This window comes from Primulina tabacum, chromosome 7 (assembly GCF_025594145.1).
Source record: "Primulina tabacum isolate GXHZ01 chromosome 7, ASM2559414v2, whole genome shotgun sequence".
NCBI classification, from domain to species: Eukaryota; Viridiplantae; Streptophyta; class Magnoliopsida; order Lamiales; family Gesneriaceae; genus Primulina; species Primulina tabacum.
This window is the reverse complement of record NC_134556.1, coordinates 33,398,817-33,421,861: the sequence shown is the minus strand read 5'-3', so window position 1 is coordinate 33,421,861 and position 23,045 is coordinate 33,398,817. Positions and strand designations below refer to the sequence as shown.

The 23,045-nt window shown below is 35.0% G+C and overlaps 3 protein-coding genes and 2 non-coding genes across 7 annotated transcripts; 2 read left to right on the top strand and 3 right to left on the bottom strand.

The window, feature by feature from the left end:
• Positions 1-1,341: 1,341 nt before the first annotated feature.
• LOC142550885 (transcription factor bHLH148-like) lies at positions 1,342-2,560 on the bottom strand. Of its 2 annotated transcripts, none has more exons than XM_075659930.1 (2): positions 2,424-2,555; positions 1,342-2,186 (listed from the first exon to the last, which is right to left on the bottom strand). In XM_075659930.1, exon 2 carries the CDS (start codon positions 2,155-2,157, stop codon positions 1,474-1,476), a length of 684 nt encoding a protein of 227 aa, XP_075516045.1. In that variant the 5' UTR covers positions 2,158-2,186; positions 2,424-2,555; the 3' UTR covers positions 1,342-1,473. The 2 variants fall into 2 exon arrangements, with proteins under 2 accessions (XP_075516045.1, XP_075516044.1); XM_075659929.1 differs by having other exon boundaries at positions 1,346-2,158; positions 2,424-2,560.
• Positions 2,561-4,772: 2,212 nt separating this feature from the next.
• Positions 4,773-7,327, bottom strand: LOC142550884 (uncharacterized). 2 transcript variants are annotated; one of them, XM_075659928.1, is made up of 4 exons: positions 7,179-7,327; positions 6,928-7,044; positions 6,011-6,502; positions 4,773-5,082 (listed from the first exon to the last, which is right to left on the bottom strand). In XM_075659928.1, exons 1-3 carry the CDS (start codon positions 7,272-7,274, stop codon positions 6,035-6,037), a joined length of 681 nt encoding a protein of 226 aa, XP_075516043.1. In that variant the 5' UTR covers positions 7,275-7,327; the 3' UTR covers positions 4,773-5,082; positions 6,011-6,034. The 2 variants fall into 2 exon arrangements, with proteins under 2 accessions (XP_075516043.1, XP_075516042.1); XM_075659927.1 differs by lacking the exon at positions 4,773-5,082 and having other exon boundaries at positions 5,819-6,502.
• An 11,931-nt stretch (positions 7,328-19,258) lies between these two features.
• On the bottom strand, positions 19,259-20,031 carry LOC142550883 (calcium-binding protein CP1). The gene has a single exon (XM_075659926.1). The coding sequence runs from the start codon at positions 19,885-19,887 to the stop codon at positions 19,423-19,425; it is 465 nt and encodes a 154-aa protein (XP_075516041.1). The 5' UTR covers positions 19,888-20,031; the 3' UTR covers positions 19,259-19,422.
• A 1,853-nt stretch (positions 20,032-21,884) lies between these two features.
• LOC142552460 (small nucleolar RNA R66) lies at positions 21,885-21,959 on the top strand. Its single transcript, XR_012821789.1, has one exon. It is a non-coding gene; the product is annotated as a small nucleolar RNA R66 (small nucleolar RNA).
• Positions 21,960-22,032: 73 nt separating this feature from the next.
• LOC142552474 (small nucleolar RNA snoR118) lies at positions 22,033-22,104 on the top strand. Its single transcript, XR_012821802.1, has one exon. It is a non-coding gene; the product is annotated as a small nucleolar RNA snoR118 (small nucleolar RNA).
• Positions 22,105-23,045: the final 941 nt, after the last annotated feature.

Sequence of the window (23,045 nt, the reverse complement as noted above, 5' to 3'; positions counted from 1 at the left end):
ATGAGACCCACTCATTAATAATAACATATATAATTATATTAATTATAAAAATAGAAAGAAATAATAGGAATTAATTTATTGATTAAATTAATAATACCATTAATTATAATCAGAAAAAAAAGTACAATAAAAAATAAATTTTACAAATTAATAAAAAAATGAATTTTTAATATTAAAATCAATATCAATATTCGATATTATTAATATTTTTTAAAAGTATCTATTTATTTATTTCTTGTTAATATTATTATTTATTTATTATATTTAGGTTAGGTATTTATATTGTACATAATGGAGATACACATTTCAATCTATAATGTTAAAATTATACCAAACATCGTGTATTTTATCCCACAATATTATTTATCCATGTCTTTCATTTTATAATCCATTTGATTACTAATAATTTGTTTATCTCATCACACATACAAAACGGACCCTAACTGTATAGAAACACAAGAAAGTTTTATGTGATTTGTAGCTTATCTGACGTCAAAATATCAGGTTTTGAATGAGATCTCGAGTTTGAGATCCAACTGTAAAAATATCATCCTCTAACTAAAAATATAGGAATCATTTTTCAAAGTAAAAAATTTACCAAGTCTAAATGCCCATTTTTAAAGATTTATATAGTTATTAAATAAAAAAATTATATTTTATTTAATATGTTAGAAAGTAGTGATAATTGAATATATAATAATAACACAAAACTCAAAATTATAACGAAATTAAATGAAATTATATAACCAATACAGATATTTAAATATAGTTTATATTTTCAAATTACATCATATTCAAATTTGAATTTTAAAACAAAATTGAAAAGAATTTATGTTTAATATTGTATTTATTTTCTTTTATTTCAAATATTTAAAGCGGTAAATAAAAGCATTAATGCTGGTAAACATTACTTTTATGACATATTATTTTTGGCGAAAACTTTTAAAATATAGGGAAAAAATTTGTTTTTATATATATAAGTAGATTACTAACTTTTTTATATATATTCTATATATTTTTTGACGTATTTTCTCGTATAATTCACATTTGGAATAATGAACTCGATCTCGGGCCGGGTCTTGATCCGACACATTTTAACCAGATGTTTCCGAATGGTGTTAAAATTAAGCTCAAGTGTGATTCTTGTGACCCACATCAAGAAACATTGATTCCTCGTGCCTAATTAGCAGCAACTCTCATTATTTGTTTTAACTACGGTAACATTATTTTAACGACAAAGATACACATAAGTCGATTATTTATAGTTCATTCGACATCAATATCTCAAAACAAGATATCAGGTTCGAGATTCGATTGTTTCAGCTCCACCAGTTCAATATATATGTATATATATAACACAAACCTTTATTTTTTTGTTTTTTAAGGGAAAAAATATATACTGCATTGCAATATTCTGCTAAAAATAATGATAATACCAATTAACAATAACAAATAAGTAAGAGGGAAACATCATCAGGTACTTGGGGTTCGGCTCGAGCCGGGACCATCAACCGCGCCACTAGCAACAGTTGGGCCGGAACCAGAAAGCAAGGAGGCTAATGCGCTCATAGCTCGCACTTGCATTTCAAGCGCAGCTATATAGTCAGTAACCTCCTCCAGAACCACCGGCAATGGCTGTTTCCGGCAGCCAGGAACCAATCCGCCGAGAACCCGTGCCTTGCGCTGAACAGTCTGCATACTCTTCCATTTCAACCGGGTCACGCTCACCTTCGATCTCCTCGGCGTCCCGCCGCTCCCGGAGGCCATCATCTCCACCTTCCGCTGTTGCTTGGTGATGTTCTTCTTCTTGAGAAACCTCAGCCTGAGCCGGTTCGTGAGCATGGCTCTGCTCCACCTGGACCTCCCCCGGGCTGTGGCGGCTAGGACTCGATCGGCGGCTTCCCGGACCGCCCGGTTCATCTTCGGAGCCGACGAGTCGCCGCGCTGGACTTGGCGGATGGCTTGGAACAGTTTTGAGGAATAAACCTGCTGCTGAGCATCGGATCTCCATTGAACCAAGGAAGTTTGAGGCAAATTATCATTATTACCGTGATAATTTAGACTAATCTCTTGGCTTTCGATTTTCTTCTTCCTCTTCCTTCTGGTCGATGATCTTTCGAAGCTCGCCGCAGGACTAGACACCATTGATGACGTCATCCTGCGGAGCTCAAATGCAAATTAAGAAACTGACATGCAGATTCAAAGGAAACGAAATTCGAAGCAGTACTGAAAGATTCAAGCACGAAATGTACAGCAGAAAATCAACTCAAATGCATCAAACAGAATTTCATCAAAAAATCGAAGAACAGACGTAAAAAAAGCAATAAATCATCTATCGCTCAAACAAATCAAAAAAGAATGAATAAACAGATAAACGAACGAATCAAAAACCAAAATCTACAACACCAAACGAACCATTATACCTGAATGAATCCGCGTAAAACAGGAGCTCCTTGAATGAAAATGGAGAAACAAGTAGATATACATCAATGTGCAAGCATTCTTCGTAAGGAAGCAGAGATTTCCTTAATGGGAATCACAATTGAGTTGGCTTGAGGAGGCATGCGACCCCTTTATATTTAAAATTAATGGGCTTTTCTAAAAACTATTTTTTTTAAAGTGAACAGTGTCTTGTTTGGATTTGGGCCATGTGGATATCCTGGCCCACACTCCTCGAAAGGGCCCATTTTCATGTGCGTTTTCCCTCTCTGTTGTCACTCCTTTCTACTGTTTGAGCTTTTTTAAGTTTTATTTATTCATTAATTTGACCACTCCTAATTTTCTACTTCTCTTTTACAACTGTAAATATTAGAGCATAGCTAGCCCATAGATTAGGTGTGATTGATTTAGAAAAGCCATTTTTTTTGTATGACCAAAAATGTGACGACGAAGGGGCGTGCATATCTTCTTTATGGGCAAAAAAATCCGGTAGAAAATTTTTAAAAAACGATATCGTTCTAATATTATAAATAAATAAATAATAATAATATTTTTATTATATTTTTATCCACTGATCTTGTGGATCAAGTGACAAAAAAAAAAAGAAGAAGAAACAATAGTGGCATGACTAAATTGTTGATTGCAATGAAAACAACCCAAAAGATGGTCTAATGATAACGAAAAATTTTGTCATTTATTTTTTGTGGGACATGGGCAATTAAACTTGCATATGCGACCCAAAGTGTTTTGTTGGATATATACATTAGCTTTTCAAAAAGTAAGACAGGCTGTTAACCCAATAAGAAAAATCCCATTTACATTGCTATTGCATCCACCCCTTTTTCTGGGATTTGATAGGACTAGCAGCAACACACATGCAGCAACAATTTGCTGCCGAGTTTGAGGCCATCAAGAAAACATACAAATTGTTCCTAATAAATGCAGATTACTCGATATATCATAGTATAAGACAAAACAAAGTAAATATTTAATAAGGTGAGTGTATCGTTCTTCAAAAATAACTGTATTACATCAAGAATAACACTTTCCATGTAGTTATAACCAATAAATCAGGTGGATGCCATCTATTTGGTGGAAGGATCCATCACTAAAGAAGCCCATCCAAGGGCTAAAATTACACCTCGAGCAATAAAACATTCTCCTTGTAGCATGTGGTTCCCTGAGGTATAGTTCGGTACACATGATAAGATAAACATATGATATATAATATAAGTATAAGTTAATGATAAATAAGATATATGATATTATATTTAATGTTTGGTATGATTTTAATAAGATTGATTAAATTTATATATTAGATTGTAATGACTAAATTAATCTTATCATAATAAATTTTATAATTTCAAAGTTGTTGCTTAAGTTCATATTTCTTATCTGTTCATGCGCTGACATTGCTTGCATGATTTATTTATTTTTTACTTAATTTTATATATTATATAATATGATAATTGAGCCCTTAATTTTGTGAGTCATGTCAAATATACATTTTTAAGGTTAATCGAGTGATATTAATAATTTTATTGAGATTTATACAAATCATTTATATAATTATCTCGAGTTCATTTATATAATTATCATATTATATAATATATAAAAATAAATAAAAATATTTATTTGATTTTAATTTCTACCTACAAGTGAAATGAGAGAACAATATGGTTTAGGATTTTTATATATTGAGGGCAATTAAGTAATTTGTGGTGTTTTTATCATTAGATTAAAATTATCACATCTCATAAAAGAGATATTTTATCCTTGGCAAAAACTTATGTGAGACGGTCTCACGGGTCGTATTTTGTAAGACGGGCCTTTTATTTGGGTCATCCATGAAAAAACATTACTTTTTATGCTAAAAGTATTACTTTTTATTGTGAATATCGGTAGAATTGACCCGTCCCAAATAAAGATTCGTGAGACTGCCTCACAAGAGACCTACTCTTTATCCTTATATAAAATTATCTATCAATATCATGGGCTTTTTAAAAAGGTACCAAACGTGGGATAAGGAGAATTATTTATCAATCCCTCTCTCATCTTATATATCAAACTATACCTGAGTGTCTTAAATTTTACAGGCCTATTAATGTGGATCGGTTTTGGGACTGCTAACTGTGCCAGAATCAATATCTGAAAAAAAAAATTTAAGTTCAACGATTTTTAATTTTAAAAGGGATCCTGCTTCTGTTGGTTTGTGCTCTAAATACTCTAGTACTGGAACAAAGTGGCATTATTAATTTATACACCATGATATATTTAGTATAATTGGCAAATGATGGCAAAACAGGCAGTGCATGTGCCAGAATGCCTTGATTGGAGTTTTTCTGATCTTTTAAGATTTGGCAAATCCAAGGTCTCCCTATTTCTAGCAACTTTGTCCCATCAACTTTCCTGGGACATATGTCGACACATCCTCAACTGTAAAACTGTGTTTTTAATTTTTTCCCTTTTAACCCAGGTATCTGCTGTTAATTTTGAGGAAGGAATCCCGAAATAATAATACATCAAGTTACTTAACATTCTTTATATGTATGGTAGAATTGCGGAACTTCTAGTAACTACTGAAACGTTAAGAAGGCCCATACATCACGTGCCAGAGACTATTTACCCCCCAACAGCATACACCTATAAACACAGTTGGGGAAAAAAGATGATGTTTTTATTTTTTAAAATTTAGTGGATAAAAAAAAGGGATGTGAAACAGCATTTAAGATGGGGCACCGCAATTGGCTACAATTGCATGAACCATCAAAATGCATCTGACCGTACAAATGTAGTATGTACTTTTATTTTGACAATGAAGCTATCTTCAGACTGGACAGGCTGAAATATTTGGAGTTTTTGTGACTTGTTACTCCATATTCATGAATATGTCACTTTGAAATCACATTCAGCCTTTCAGGGGGTGAAACAAGAAACTAACAAGAAAGCCTCTCCTAATTCACAATTCTGATACAATTGGAGTGCGTTTATAAGGCATACTCATTAAGGAAGTTGGAGTCTGAATATTCGGTAACGTTATTCGATGAAGTGAGAATTGCACGTGAATTGTGGTTATTTCACTACAAAAAAACAGTTGTGTTAGCGAGGCAATAGGAAAAACCGTCGTTAATATAGCGACGGTTTGTAAAAAAACCGTCGTTAATAGAAGGCGACGGGACCTCCGGTTACGGACCACCAAACCGTCGCTATAACTGTCGCCTGACCCTTTAGGCGACGGTTTTAGCGACGGTTAGCCTCTGTTTTTTTTTTTTTGTAGTGCGTGATCATATAAAATCTATTAAATTCTCATGCCACTCCAAAGGTAAACTCTAAGTTCACTTTAGAAGTCCAAGAAACAATCCTTTCATACATTGATACATACAAGTGTTTTAAGGCAAAAGGGCTCAGAATCAATCTAAGACATTATTAGGCATAAACTCAACATGAAAGTGTATGTATGATTCTTTGTGTGCGAAAATCAGTATCCTAAAGTTGAGTTGTTTGGCTGTGATGAGGTTTATGAACACTCGGCTAAAGGAGAAACATAGCAAATGGCAGTAAGAGCCATTACCTCTGTTACAGTCTCGATATCGGATCAAGTTGGCGTTGATCTGGTGGAATGGCCACTCTCTCCGATCCTGAGGAATGAAAACACAAACACCGCGAGGGCCCCAAGCATAAAACTTAGGAAGACCAAATTGGCTCTGCTAGTTAAAAGCTGATAGACCAAGCCCCTCTCTTTGTACAAACCTCCATGAAACTCTTTAATGATGGTCTCCAGCAGGACTTCCAGAAGCTTTCTCGATTCGTACTCAACTTCCGATTTCATGACCTGAATTCTAGCAGTTGTCAGATGTTTTATCACAATCTCTGCCTCAATAGGTAATATGTCCTTGATTGAATCCAACTCAGGATTTTCACATTTGGGGACTGAAGCAACCGAAGCCGCATGCTCATCAGAAGTGATTATAGATTTTGGAGACGATGCTGGAGCTTGATCTGAGCGAACAATTGTTTCAGACGTAGATGTCACCGAAGAATCCACTGGATTAACTACAGAGTTCTGAAAAATAAATATGCTATCAGCACTATAAAACCAGTTTAAAAAAGGCCTAAAGCCAATTAACGACGCAGAAAGGAAACAGGGGCTCGCTCCAACAAAACAAACACCAGGATCGAAACACTATCTTCGAAATTGAACTATTCCAAAGACAGTGATACCTTAGCTTGAAGATGCAGTAAGTGCACACTCAATCGTATCATACTGATCTACGAACTATATGTATTCCAAAATTCATCCATGCACTGAACACTTTCTTATTTTCAGTACCGCATCATTGTTGTTACTGTATTTGTAGCAGAACACCTAATCTAAATCGACAAACGTAATAGGAACCACGAGTAACAAAGCTAAATTAATCACAAGCTGAAGAACTCAAGTGAAAAAAAAAAAACAAAAACAAAACGAAATTCTAATTCAAACATTACCTCAGAAAGTTCGCTGACAGGAGTAACCACAGGAACGTCAGAGATGTGAGAACCGAACTCCGTCGCAAAATCCGAAACCTTCTCTTCAGAAATTGCCGCAAACGCAGGATTCAAACTCTTCTCCGTCATGTGAAAAATCGAAATCAGTAGCATAAATGCTTGTGAAACTCGCATCCAATCAACTGTACAGCCGATGCTTGATAAAAATTACGCATACATGTATATGAATACGAATGTGAGTTAGATTTTACCTTTCGGTGCTTCTTACTGAGATCGGGAGTAATTTTGGATCGCCGATTTGCAGTAATCTGATCTTTCTGTGGCGTTTGAAATTGAGTCTCTCTCATTCTCGATGCGTATCAGAGCGCGCGAAAATTAGTATCGCTTGATTGGAGTGTCGAACGATATAAATTTCAGTGGATTCACAATTTATTTATAGATAAATGCTGCTATAAAAAGCTAAAACTATATAATTCTAAACTCGATAATATTGCGTTTTTTTTTGGATTGTCTCAAATATATACTACAATTTTTATATTTAGTAATTTTTTCCACTAACATACTCATATTAACTAAATATAAGAAAAACTGCATCTTTTTTTCGAAATGAATTAAATAATGATAAAATAAAGAATTTTCTTGTAAATTAACTTTGTTTTTCAAATAATTTTTTGAATTTATGTGATAAACAAACAAGTCTATATATTTGAGAAGGAATAGATAAATGTCAAAAGTCAAAACTATCAAACAAGTGGAAAATTGATTGAAATTTTCAATCCAAAATCCAAATTCACGGATATTTTTAAGAAACAAATTAAAATATGGTTTTATTTTGAAGAAATAAGACATAAACGATTTGAGACCGAACTTTAGTTTTAATGGTCTCACCTTGTTTCCTCTTGTAGTGACTCGGGTTCGAGTCCTTCCACCCCTAGAATAGGATTTCAAAAAAAAAAAAAGACTTAAACGGTTGGATGATATTATTTTAATATTTAAGAATTGTAAATGTTATGTTACATTATAATATAGTAATTCGGAAGTAAATTATATTTATTTAGGGTAATGGCTATGTAGGGAAATGAAAAAAATTATAAAATAAAATAAAATAAAACAACGTGTTCTTATTTTGGAGTGTGAGAAATAGTTTAACTAGGATTACTTACAAATTTAACTCTTATTTTTCCATGAATTTGAAATATAATATCATGTACAATATTTTCGTTTTTTTGCACGTGATCTCATACATCAAACAAATATTTGACCAAGATTACATATCTAACTAACATGTTTAACAAGAGATAGTGCATGATATTCTTTCTTAAAAAAATTGTAGGACCAAACTCTTGTCGTTTTATAGCTGGTGGTAAAGATGCAACTCAAATATTTTAAACCGTACAACTGTCTGTACAAATACCACGATTCGATCAGTCTCTCAACAGAAACAATTATTGCATTCCAACATATTATGTTAGATATATTTAGCTTGTGTTAATTTTTCTATATATACAAATTTTATTTGTTGAAGTGACAAATGTTGTATTTATTAGAAGCGTAAAAAGTCTCAATTATTGAATCCCAAATGCTTGTTATCAAAAACTGGTGTATCTAACAGAGATCACAAACAATGGTCAATTAGCTAAATTTCAACAGAATTTTTCTGTTCTCCATTCAGTGACAATATGTTCTCATATGGATCCTATTTTTCAATTAAACTTTTGGGGTTTAGAGTAAGGATTAGTTTTTGGTCGCCTTTCGTATGATTTCACGGGCATATTTTGCTTCATTGAGATCTCAATCAAGTACATATGGAGTTCCTTAACTTAAATTTTGGGGCTATGGATCGCAAAAAATATGTTATTGTTTAATAATTTATGTAGGATCCAGACGTTTTTTTTAAATCAAATTTATAGATGATGATAACAGTACAACTCAACTATTTTAAATATCCAACAGTCCAAACTCGACGTTTGGATCAATCTCTTAGTAGGTAGGGTAATTATTGTTTTTTCAACAATTTTTTTAATATCACTTAACAATTAATTTGATGAACAAATGTCTAGGCCAATAAAAAGTGCATATTGCAAGGAGTAGGTTTTCTTGTGAGACGGTCTTACGAATATTTATCTGTGTAACAAGTCAACCCTACCGATATTCACAATAAATATTAATAATCTTAGCATAAAAATTAATATTTTTTTATGGATGACCCAAATAAGAGATCTGTCTCACAAAATACGCTCATGAGACCGTCTAACACAAGTTTTTGCTTATTGCAAGACATTCGCAATTTTGTATATGGTTTTGATTGCTGATCGGACTGGAAATCCCTCGTATGATATTGGGTTGGCAGTGTCACGCCCCAAGAACGGGGTTAATAGACACTGGCGTTACTCTCCAATTTACATTCGAAAACAACAAGTCTCAGAAGTACAAAATTATGAAACCAGTCTTTTTATTCATGATACTAAATAATTCATTGTCTGATACAAAATAAAATACTAATGTTTTACAGCAGAAATGTAAAACCAGAAATAACAATGTCTTAACAGATACAGCGGAAACATAACTTAGAATTTAACAACAACAGTCTTCCTCACCAGCCCCAAAACTGATGTGGCTCTTCTTTTTCTAACAATTCTTCCTCGTTCTTATTTGAGATGAGTTTGGTGGGTAAGTGATATGGTTGCCACTCAGTAAGCGGGGGCGGGAATAACTCCCAGTTTTCAAAGTCATTTTCAACAGAAATAGTAATAAAAATAATATACAGAAACTCTTATTTTCAGAACAGGAATCAGTATTCAAGAATCAGTATTCAGAACAGAAATCAAAATTTAACAAGTAAGCGCTAAGCACGCTTGTGAATTTCATGGCTAAACTGTTATCAATCTCCTATATGTTCTCTTCTCTAAGGGGTGAGGCCAGTAATCAGTAATCATAATTTAGTAATGTTCAGAATATATATTCCTACCATTAGTTCACTAGGTTTCAGTGCTTAAAAAATCAGATATCAGAATTCAAAAATACATATACTTTGCTTCAAAACAGAAGTCATCAAATGGTTTTCAAGATATTTATACATAAGTCCACTTACCGTAATTTGTTAGGGAGTTTCGGTTGAAGTCTGGAGATTGGCTAGTTCTCGCTACTGGATTTTCTTGCTCGAAAAAGACACTCTCCTAACTCGAATTTCAAGTGTTAACTCAGGATTTGTGTAACACCAATTCAGAGATTTGAGGGTGTTATTTATAGGAAAAAATTCTGACTGTTAGTCTCCTAATTAATGGTCATAATCTGCCATTATGTGCCATTATCCCATGTTAAATGCTTCAGTTACAAGTCATAAGTAGAATCAGTAGTTGTCTACTGGAATCGCGTGCTACTGTTCTGCTGCTGCAAGATTCTATCTGCTGGAAAAATACCAGCTTCTGAAATATAAGTTGCTGCTGGAATTAGCGTTGGAATTGCTAACTTCTGTTGAACTTTTGCATCTGCTGCAAAATGCTAACTACTGTTGTTGGAAATTTAGGTTCTCACAGGCAGTGTATGCATTTTACACTTGAACGATCTCAAAGTTTTCTGCTTGTTTTGATTTAGTAGTTCTGCAATTCAATATTTTAAAATTGTTTTAATTGGAAATTAAATTTAGATTAATTAGAGAAGATAATCTTTTGAAAAATCGCGAGTCGGGATTTGAATCGGATTACAGTTTTTAATATTTTTTTATTTTCATCCTTAAATTTAATATAATGTTTACATATTTATTTTCTTTATTTACATATTAAAATTTTTAAGTTGGCCTCCAAGGTGCAGTAAATGTGCTTCTTGTATATTATAATAAAAATATGCTTAATATTTTTTTTATTAGAAGTTGATATTTGCACTCTATCTTTTTATTTACACTTTATTTGCGAATAAATTTGACACATATTTTATAAATAAAGTAGTGTGTAGATAACAAAAAATAGAGTTTAATTATCAATTCACTTTTTTATCTTGAAAAATTATCGAGTAACATCTCATGTACTATTAAATCAATACCACGAATCAATATTTAGTGTAGTAGGCTGAATACATTAATATTAATAAATATTTATTTTTATAACAGTTTTTTTACGAGAACTTTTCAAAAAATCTTATATATATATATATATATATATAATATATATATATATTGATACCCCGGGATGTCTCGGGTCGTGGATGGTTCCCGGGATGTCCCGGGCCAGGGAGCCTGTCTATGGAGGGTGCCCGGGTCAGAGGGATGAAATGTTCTTGGGTCAGTAAAGCAACAAAATGGGTTGACAATCCGAGTCATAAGATTGCCTGGGATGAGGAAAGTGCGACTTGAAGAATTCATGGAAGGGCCGGTCAGTCAAGAGACCAGGCCATAGGAGCACCCGAAACATAATCTCCCCGGGACGTTGCATGCCCGGGCCTTCATAAGAAATCCCGAGAAGTATTTTACCCAGGCCACCTCGATATGAGTGAATCATTTAATGGCACCGACTTGATAGAGTATGCACAGCCGACCTATCTCTGACAATAACATAAATGGTTGACAAAATCGAAGTGGACTGGATGTGACTAGTATGGGATTTGACATGTCAAAATAATAGGGTATAATCAGCCGCTCTACTACAATTAATGCTCAAACACAAAAAGCGAGGTCATCATTGCATCCTCTACTATAAATATCAGGTTCTTTACTTGCATTTACTCTCGATTCAGATATTAATTCATACATTTACTACTCTCATTTATTGCTCATTTACTCTCCACTCCTCACACCAATTTCACAGCCATCACTTGGCTACATTGGTTTTCTTGCTTGAGTGCCCTGCTGACTTAAGCATCGGAGTGGTCACGCCGGACACCCCTCCGACGCCCATTCACGTGGTTCTTTTCTTGCTCGCAGATTCCTCGAACCTCTCAGGGATAAAAAGAAGTTCATTTCATACGTTCAACTCACATTTCCTTCAACATTTTGATAGCGAATCCGGCAGAGTACCCGACCCGACTCTTCCTTTTCGCGCGGGTTGCATCATTGGCGCCGTCTGTGGGAAATCTGAGTTTTAAGGCATTGATATGGCTCCTACTAGAAGAGCAAACCAAGACACTTCCCGACTCCAGGATGAGAACAACACTCGCCTTTCTGGTGCAGGTAGCCCCCCACCTAATGGTCCCCAGCCCACCATCCATCTAACTCCCGAGGAGTTGAATAAGATTATCGCTGATGCCATTAAGACAGCCATGGCAAAGAAGACCACCACTCATCATTCCAGTCATCCCGAGCAGCAACGTGAGCAACCGCAGGAGGAAGAGAGAAGGGAGGAGGAGAGGGAGTCAAGTGCAGGTTCTAAATCTCCCACTCTGGCAGAGGAATTGGAGGAATTAAGGAAGAAGGTGAAGGCATTGGAAGGGCAAGTTGTTTCTAAGAGCAGTGCTCAAGTTGTAAAGGGTTGTCCATTCTCTGATGTCATTGTCCGGGAACCGCTGCCGGGGCACTTCAAATCAGCCAAAATTAAAGATTATGATGGGAGTTCTGACCCCGAGGAGCATCTTGCTCGCTTCGAAAATATGGTCATGTTGCATTGCTATGGAGATCAGATTAAATGCAAAGTATTTCTGACAACCCTGGTCGATTCTACACAAAGATGGTTCGAAGGGCTGGCACCACAGAGCATTCATTGTTTTGAAGATTTTCAAAAAGTATTTTTGCATCAATTCAGTAGTAGCAAAAAATACAAAAAGACTGCTTTCAGCCTGTTTGAGGTGAAACAGGGACAAGATGAAACCTTAAGGGCGTACATCAAAAGATTCAACCGGGTGGCCTTGGATGTCCCAACCTGTGTACCCGAGACAAAAACTACCGCGTTCATGCAAGGACTGTGGGAAGGAGATTTCTTTCGATCCCTGACCAAAAAATTGCCCGAGAACTTTGAAGATCTCCTATCCCGGGCAGAAAAATACATCAATATGGAAGAAGCGCAGAACCAAAAAAGAGAGGCTTTGAAAAGAGCCAGAGGAGACCGGGTTGTGAATCCCGAGGAGAGAGCTCACAAGAAAAGTGGTCCGGGACATTTTTCTCATGTCCCTCTGAGGATTGCCCGGGATCGAGAAATTCAGGAATGCAGCTCAGACATAGCCCCACTTCGCAGTCCAATGGCGAGGGCATCAAGACCAGAGAAGAGAGGGTTCTGCACCCTTCACAAAGAATGTTCTCACAGTACCAATGAGTGCCGAACTCTGAGGAAGGAATCTAGCAAGCGTCCCATGACAGTCTCTCATCCTCCTCGGGATAGTCTAGACAGCCACCCTGGTTGTCTCGACGTCCCGGGCAGGATACTCCTCACAAATCAATAAACATCTCGAGTGGAAGCAAAAGGGAGGAAACGGGTCGGGAAGAAAGGATAGGGATGCCGATAGGAATTTGAGCAGAGTGTTCAGAAGGGGTCGGGGAGTTATCCTCTGACCGGCCCTTGACATTTTTACCAGAAGTGGACGAGGTGGAATTTGACATGACTAAGAAAATGAGTAAAAAAGGTAAGGGAGAAGGAACTTACGGGGAGAGTAAAGCGAAGGAAACTAGTGGCTGGTGAACGGAAAAGTCGTCGGAACAAGAATGCACGTCGGAATAGCTTGAGGAGAAAATTTGGCAGAGTTTCGCTACAAGTTTGAATTTGCAAATGATTTTTCAAAAATCGGTCATCTACTATATATAGGGGGAATGATTCATCTACACCGTTGATCCAGAATGAATCGGACGAACCAGACTAGCCTCGAAAGTTGGGCAGAATGATTGAGCGGGGAATTTGAAAAGACAGGCGCGAGAATCAAGGCGTCATGATGATTTATCTTCTCGGAATTCAAAAAGTCTGACAACTTTAAATGCTAGGGCCTACGTCAGCAATGTCCACGTGGCGTTCACTTCGACTAACCCGGGAAAGACTAAACGACAAATTGATCTTCTTGACCGGGCACACGGAACTAATCGGGACAGCGAGTATGACTCTAGCCCGACTATTTAAGGAGGGAGTGGTGATACCCCGGGATGTCCCGGGTCGTGGATGGTTCCCGGGATGTCCCGGGCCAGGGAGCCTGTCTATGGAGGGTGCCCAAGTCAAGGGATGAAATGTTCCAAGGTCAGTAAGGCGACAAAATGGGTTGACAATCCGAGTCATAAGATTGCCCGGGATGAGGAAAGTGCGACTTGAAGAATTCATGGAAGGGCCAGTCAGTCAAGAGACCAGGCCATAGGAGCACCTGAAACATAATCTCCCCGGGACGTTGCATGCCCGGGCCCTCATAAGAAATCCCGAGAAGTATTTACCCATGCCACCTCGATATGAGTGAAGCATTTAATGACGCCGACTTGGTAGAGTATGCACAGCCGACCTATCTCTGACAATATCATAAATGGTTGACAAAATCGAAGTGGACTGGATGTGACTAATATGAGATTTGACATGTCAGGACAATAGAGTATAATCAGCCGCCCTACTGCAATTAATGCTCAAACACAAAAAGCGAGATCATCATTGCATCCTCTACTATAAATACCAGGTTCTTTACTTGCATTTACTCTCGATTCAGATATTAATTCACACATTTACTACTCTCATTTATTGCTCATTTACTCTCCACTCCTCACACCAATTACACAGCCATCACTTGGCTATATTGGTTTTCTTGCTTGAGTGCCATGCTGACTTAAGCATCGGAGTGGTCACGCCGGATACCCCTCCGACGCTTATTCACGTGGTTCTATTCTTGCTCGCAAGATCCCTCAACCTCTCAGGGAGGAAATAAGTTCATTTCATACGTTCAACTCACATTTCCTTCAACATTTTGATAACGAATCTGGCAGAGTACCCGACTCGACTCGTCTTTTTCGCCCGGGTTGCATCATATATATATAAGTTTTGTCCGTAAATCTTCGGTCATAATGAAAGCCTGAAAACTGAAATAAAAGCCATTTTTATTTCTCATTTGAATTTTGGTTAGATCAGTTCGAATTCTATATTTTTTTTAAAAAAAAAAGAGTTGAAATTTATGGTTTTGTTATTGGAATGATTTAGTTTGGAATTATAATTATCGAAAGTTGTAATTTTAGTCGCGTAAATTTGTCAATTTTGAGTTTTAATTTTGTAATTTGTCAATGTTGTATTTGTATCCACTTACTTGAATTTTTTTTATCATTTGTCGCTCGAAGCCACTAAATCTATGAAATATTGCTTGTTAGGCACCGATACTCTTCTATGTGACTCATATAATGAGAATAAAGCATATATTATACTAACTGAAATATATCTAAGCAAAATTAAAAGGAAATGGAAAGGTTTTTTCCTCACTTTTTTCCTCACTTTTTGAAATATTGAATGTCATTTTGCTTTAATTTTCTCTGTTGGCCTTGTTTAGATTTATTTTAGTTTGTATAATATATGTTTATTCTTACTATAAAAGCTATTTAGAAGAATATCAGTGTAAGATAAACAATATTCGATGTGATTTGTTGATTTTTGGCCAAAAAAAAGACTAAAAACCCGAGTTATTGAACGAAAATTCAAATATTAACAAGTTACGAGATTAAAACTTAAAACATGTTAACTTACATAACTAAAATTACAATTTCTCTTTCTCTTATATTTAAATGTAGTGATATCATATTTTAAGAAAAATTCAAATATTAACAAATTACGAGATTAAAACTTAAAACATGTTAACTTACCTAACTAAAATTACAATTTCTCTTTCTCTTATATTTAAATGTAGTGATATCACATTTTAAAAAAAGTACAAATTGTGAGTGACTAATGGTTTAGACTATGCTTTACTCCATGTACTACATAGCCATTGGATCCCTTTGTTGGGAGTAAACCTTCCATAAATTCATGTGAGTTTTATGTTGCGTCTAGAAACTCTAACAATCTTGATTTTTTATTATAACAAAACTTGTTATTTTGTTTCTAACATATTGCTTCAAGTGTGGAGTTGCCAACTCAAGATGGAAACTGAAACTCGAATTTAGCCAAACTGAAAATCCGGTGAGTTGTAGTATTTTAATAATATTCACAGCTCAGTTATGCAAATGACAGGCTATTAAAAAGACTGAACAAGTTGCAAAATCGAACTGATTGCAACGAAAACAACAATCAGTTGGGTATGAGCAGTTGCAGTATTTTGGTCAGTTTGACCAGCTCGGTTATCCAAATGGAACGGTTTAGTATGTGTTATGAAGATAATACAATGATCTACAAATCATATTCATAAATTGAAGTCTGAATCGGAGTTTAATATACTGATAAATGACGATAAAGCTACAAGTTTTGCACATACTGATTTCAGTAGATCTAATCAATTTGGTTTGGTCTAGCTAACGAGCCCCACTCAATGATAAGTGTAGCTTACGAGTCTAACTGATAAAGGATCTTAAAAATCAGTCAGGCGCGGAAAATAATCCAGCAAGGCAGAAAATGGCGGTTTTAATGTGAGTATACATTTGAAAGATACACACACTGTAATTGATTAAATCCTAACCCACAATCACTCGTGCATATAAACTAGAGTAGAGCTTCTAAGTTTAGTTGAGTGAGTATTCACACAAAGACATTAAATATTGTGTTTGTAATATTGACATAAGAGACATTAAACATTATTCGGATTTTGGGGTTGCGACCTACAATCGAGAGTGTGCTAGGAGTTTCAATTAAACAAGAAATAAGTCTTAAGATGAAATGAGTTTGTACAAGAGATTGTATAAATCAACGTTTTCTAGTAGATCTTTTACAAGGGGAAGAATGAGTGATGTGTAAAGTTGTTAATCTTCAAACATTCGTAAACAAATTTTTGTCTATTTATTTATTGCATTTATTTTCTTGATATTGTTTTTAAGTTGCATTATTGAAACATTTTACGTGTTATCAAATACCAAAATATTGATTACCAAGTATTTGATAAAACGATTCAACCAAACTGTTTTTACATTCAACTTGCATAACTTTAAATAAATTTTCAAAATGTTTAATTGGTTTCTACGAAACATTATTTTGATTGGCTTTCCGCTTAGTTTGAAAACCAAACTCGATTTAATTTATCGGTGTTTAATATTTCAATAATTGAGTTATTGTAGCTCAACGATTATCTCTTGATAGATCTTATCAATTAGTATCAGAGCAGGTTGTTCTTGAAAAAGAATTTGAAACTAATTTGATGTTTAAATTTTGAAATTTCATATTTTTCTAAAATATATATGCAAAGTTTAATTTTCGAGCAGATTGTAATATTCATGGTAAAAGTGGCGTAACTCCTTGCTCGAGTGTTAAAATAACAAACTGCTTTTTTGCATTGCAAAGTAGACATGTAGAGGATCGGGGTGGTATAAAATTTGGAGCCTGTTCATGCTCGAGCAAAAGCAATTTATTCATCCAAATCAGATCATATGTGATGCAACGTAAATGAGCTATGAAGAAATTTGGTTAATCATCCATCTACTTTTACAAATTTGAAAATTTCAGAGATATAGAGGAGATATTCAATATAATTTTAAGGGAGAGATTAATTTTAAATATTGAGGTGGAGAAAAACTTTTTGCTTAAATTGTTTTGAAAATATGACTTTTTAATTCACACAAAAAATGAAGAGAACTATATTAGTTGAAATCATTGTTTATCTAAGTTTTGTGATCATACAAAAAGAGGAGATTCTTGGGTTTAGAAATTCTAAAAATCTTGAGTTTGATGATAACACAACATTTCATTGTGTTTCTAATATATTTACTCAAGTGTGAAGTTGTTAACTCAAGATAGAGACTAAAACTCAATTTTTGCCAAACTGAAAATATGGCAAGCAATATTTTTTGGATGATATCTCACATATCTGTGATGCAAATGACCAGCTGCTGAAATGAAGGAACATAAAACTCAATTTGTGACAAGTAGTATTGCATGTCCGTTGGGCTAAATCAAAAGTATTTAGGAAAACTGATGGTTGCAAGGCCAAAATGATTGCAACAAAAACAACTATCAGTTAGACATGAGCAGTTCCAGTATTTTGGTCAGCTTGATCATCTCGGTTATCAAAATAGAACGATTCAATATGAATTATATATCTAGTACGATGATCTACAAATCATATTCATAATCAAAGTTTGAATCAAAATTTAAGATACTGATAATTGACGATGAAGCTAAAAGTTCTGCACCGGCTGAAATCAGCTTTCAGATCTAGTCATTTTGGTTCAGTCTAGCTGACGAGACTAACTGAACGATCAGTCTAGCTAATGAGCCTAACTGACAGCGGACCTCAAATCAGTCAGGCTCGAGAAAAGCGTCTAGCAAGGCGAAACTGATTTTTTTAATGTCAGAAACTCTCGAGAATCTTCCCAAACGATCATATTCTTGTGTGTAATGTATATATAATTCACGGAGCTTGTAAATACAACATCTTGAAGATTAAATACAAGCTTTGAAATGAAATTAATAGTATGAGCAACATACTTGAAGAAATTAGCTAGAATGAGAGCAAACTCAAGTATATGACACACACACACTTTATTAGATTAAATCCTCAAACACAATCACTCATACATATACATGAGAGTTGAGTTGCAAAATCTAATTGAGTAAGTCTTTCACACAAAGAAATTAAAAATTGTGTTTGTAGTATTGGCATAAGAAACATTAAACATTATGCGGATTATGAAGTTGCGACATATAATCGAGAGTGTGCTAGAAGTTTCAATTAGGCAAGACACAAATTTTAAGATAAAATATGTTTGTATAAATTAAAGTTTTTTAGTGAATCTCTGTGTCGCATAGCCCAAGCCGTAACTAAGTCTCGAGTCATACCAAACCGGTGACTAAAATGAGAAGCCATTTTTCCGTTAAAAAAAAATGAGTAGCAATTTTTACTCCTTCGCTGACTTCTTGTCATCACTATGTTGTGGCCTTATGGGGTTCCACGTTTCCCCTATGCTTCAAATACTTATCCAAGGTCCTTTATATTAGAAGACCGTATCGAATGAAGACCTATAGTAGAATCTTGTTTTATTCGCATGAGCTGTCCACACACAAACACAAATAATAAATATTCTAGCGTTACATTATTTTATAATCCTTGTCAAAATTATATTATCCAAATTTTCACATAGGCATGCTATCGAGAAAAAAATAATCTACGCAAATTTCTAAATATACTCTTATTTTTATTAATGATATTGAAAAATAAATTGAGTACAATTATTACACGCATGATGTGCCGAGAAAGGATCATTCATAGTGCACAGCAAGAGTCAAACTTCTGACAAAACCACAAAATTTTACTAATCATGCAGAAAAAATGCGTAAATTTATGTAATTTAAAATAATGAAACACAACAATTTTCTTCCGATTGCGGGGAAAAAATAATCCCACTGGTATTTTGAGAATTATTACATTAAAAAACCCAAAAAAAAAAGGGAGAAAGAAACAAAAACAACAATTTGCAAAATCAGATCTTCAAAGGGCCAAAATCTTGAGAAACCCTTGGAAAGTAACACCACCGTTTTGATCGTCCCCGCCGCCCAACCTGATCATGGCCTTCACGTCTTCATCGTCGGCTTCGAACCCAGCCCACTTCAGGTAGCTTTTCAGATCGTCGTGCCCCACTTTCCCATCTCCATCTTTATCCATCACCCGGAAAGCATCCTCCATCACCCCAATCCTCTGATCCTTCCCCTTCTTCCCCTCCAAAACCTTCTCGAATTCGTCGTATTGCACGAACCCATCTTTGTTGGAATCCGCGACAGAAATCATGGATTCGATGACCTCCTCCCCGGAAGTGTCGGCCGCGGAGAACCCCCCGTAGAACGCCCGGAGATCCTCGTGACTGATCTTCCCGTCTCCGTCGGCATCAATGACGTCGAACGCCGATCGCAGGTTCGATTTCCCTCCGCGCGGCAAGGTTGTTCCCGTTGGACACATTGTTGAGAAGAATTTGGTGAAGTGTAAATTGTGAATGGAATTGTGAGGAGGGAGTGGAAGGGATTATATAATAGGAGGTCCGGGGATATTGGGTGTTCACCAAAAGGCTTGGCCAGCAAGTTTGATTCTTTGATCTTGGACTGTATACGTCACTGATGACGTTGGTTGAGCCTCGAAGTGGAAATTTCGAAGAAAGGGTGGGTCCAATTTGTTTTGGTTCACGGCCTCGGCTTTGGCTGCTTGTGGTGTATTTGATTCTGAAACGTCCATTCTTATTCAATTATTAATATTTTTTCGTCAATAACTTTTTCTATACCCATTTTTTACGAGATCTTTTAATTAATTATGGGTAGGTATTTTGTGAGACGATCTTACGAATCTTTATCTGTGAGAAGGATCAACCCTACCGATAATCACAATAAAAAGTTATACTCTTAGTATAAAAAGTAATAATTTTTCATAATGAACCAAATAAGAGACTCGTCTTACAAAATACGACCCGTGAGATCGTCTCACATAAGTTTTTGCTTTTATTCCCTTTCTTCCGAATATCGATCCTTCCCGTTCTCCATCAAACACCAACTCATCGGGGTCGTTTTAATAGACGACAGCTGTTGAAACGATAACAAATTATTTATGTAAACACTCATTAAATAAGAGTAAAATTTGAAAGTTGTTTCCCCAAATGTGAAAAAAAGCCTCAAATATAGTATCAAAATCCAAACGTTAACAAATTATATGTGCTTAGAATTAAATATTTATATATCAAAAATTACCCAAAGGGCCAAAATTACAATCAACATTCCAGGGTTTTTTTCAAAAATAATTTAATTTTTAAAATTAATTTCAAAAATAATTTTTTTAAAAAAGACCCCAATCCGCGCTTACGAAGCGCGGACGAGCACGGACGCTGCTCACGTGGAGCCACGTCTGCGCGACAGAATATTTAGCGACAGAATATATATCAAAACTGTCGCTAAAATTGAATCAGCGACGGTTTTCAACAACAGTCGCTAAAATATAATCGACGACGGTTAATAAACCGTCGCTAATGTTAGCGACGGTTCCATAACCGTCGCTCAAATGGAATCAGCGGCGGTTTAAAAACCATCGCTATTCCGCAATTTTGGTATATTCATTAACTTCGTACATTGCACGCTAAAGATAATTGTATTAACGACGTGCATATGCACGCCGCGGATAATAGTATTAACATCGTGCACATGTACGCCGCGGATAATCTTGAACTTTCAACGGCTTGCAACTTTCAACGGCTTGCATCTTTACAATTATCCGTAGTGTGCAATGTGTGATGGTTCAAAATTTCGGAATAGCGACGGTTTATGAACCGTCGCCGATTCAATTTTAGCGACGGTTTGGATATATATCCCGTCGCTAAATATTCCGTCGCGCGGACGTGGCTCCACGTGAGCAGCGTCCGCGCTTCGTCGTGAGCGAACATTCCACAACTCTAAATTCCAATGGGACATATCAATGTTCTAGCCTAAGTCCTAACCTTGAGATGTAAGTTGAAAAGGTAAATAGGCTAAATGCCTTGAAACAAATAGCAGCCCAAATAAACGAGGCCCATCCAATCCACAAGTCTCGGAAAACCCTAATCCCCAATTTCAACTATTTAAGCTCTCTACACTGCATATCTCCCGCAGCTGCCTTTATTTTCCTTTCCGCAACAATTTTTGTTTTGTTTTTGTAAGTATTCATAAACGCGGAGACATGGATTTGAGTGATCTCGAGTTAGTGAATATGTATACCCTCGCAGATGAAAATGTAGGGTTTGCCTCGCCTCTCAATAGGAACCCTTCTTCGATTTGGGGATTAGGGTTCTTCATCTATACGTAGTATATGAGTGGAGGCAAAATGCTTATGCAGGGCAGTTGAGTCGCTTCGCCCCAGTTGTGAAACCCAGGCGCAGTGAATTAAACACCTGATAAATCGTTTTCATTGATTATTCGAAATTCGTTGGGGGTATTTTTTTTTCCGATGATGGCATGAAATCTTTGAGACCTGATTGTCTAATTTGATGACAATTTCAAGCAATTACTTCTGAGGATTTGATTCCCCCTCCATTTCTTTGATCTTTTTATATTAATAGATTCTTTCAATGTTATATTTATTTGAGATTGAAGAAATGATGATCGCACTGGGCTCTGATTTTATATTGATGGACATTGCAGCCTAGAAAGCTATATCTGATCTCTCTTTAATCTTTTTACGTATTTTTCAATTGTGGATGGATGAAGAAATCGATGGAGAAATTTGCCAAAAAATTTATTTTAATAAGCTCAGAAATTAAGATATCAAATTTATCTTCCAGTGATCTTTCATTTTTTTTGTTCCACTGAATTACTGAAATGTCGTCGTAACCATTCCAAAATAATTTTTTGTATTTTTATGTATTTGGTTTTGCTTCATTTTATATTATTATATTTTAAATTAATTAATTAATTAATTTTAATGTTAAATAATTTTTATACTTACTTAATTTAATTTAATTGTTTTATTATTTTCATGAATTAATTATAAGTATATTGTTTATAATAAATAATAAACAAGATAATGATCACAAAAATTAGTAACACAAAAATTAGTAACATAATTTATTAGAAACATTTAATTGTCTATTTAATTTATTTAACTTGATAAACATGCGATTTTTTTAGATGATAAACAATAGACAATATTAAACTGACATCACAAATAATTAAAAGACATCACCAACAATTTAAAAAACACAAACAGCAATAAAGTTAAATGTCGATTTTTTATTGTATTATGTTTATCGAATTAATTGAGTTCGGTTATATAATACATAATGTAATTATATAATTATATGTGTGTTTTTGAAAATGAAAAAAAAAGAAATGAAATATTTTGTAATATTTTTAGAGGATATGGGTTGGAGAAGGTTTTTAAAATAGAGATCACGGATCTCTATTTTAGAGAATAGAGGATGAAAAATAGAGGATATGGGTTGGAGATGGCCTAAGAAAACGTAAAACAAACAAGTTTGTTTATATATCTATTCTATTATATTAAGGATGAGGACATGATCATCTAGTAGACTTTAATTTTTTCTTCTAATTTTATCTTTGTATGATATTAATATTACATTTTTGTTTTTTGTTTTTTTTAAAAAA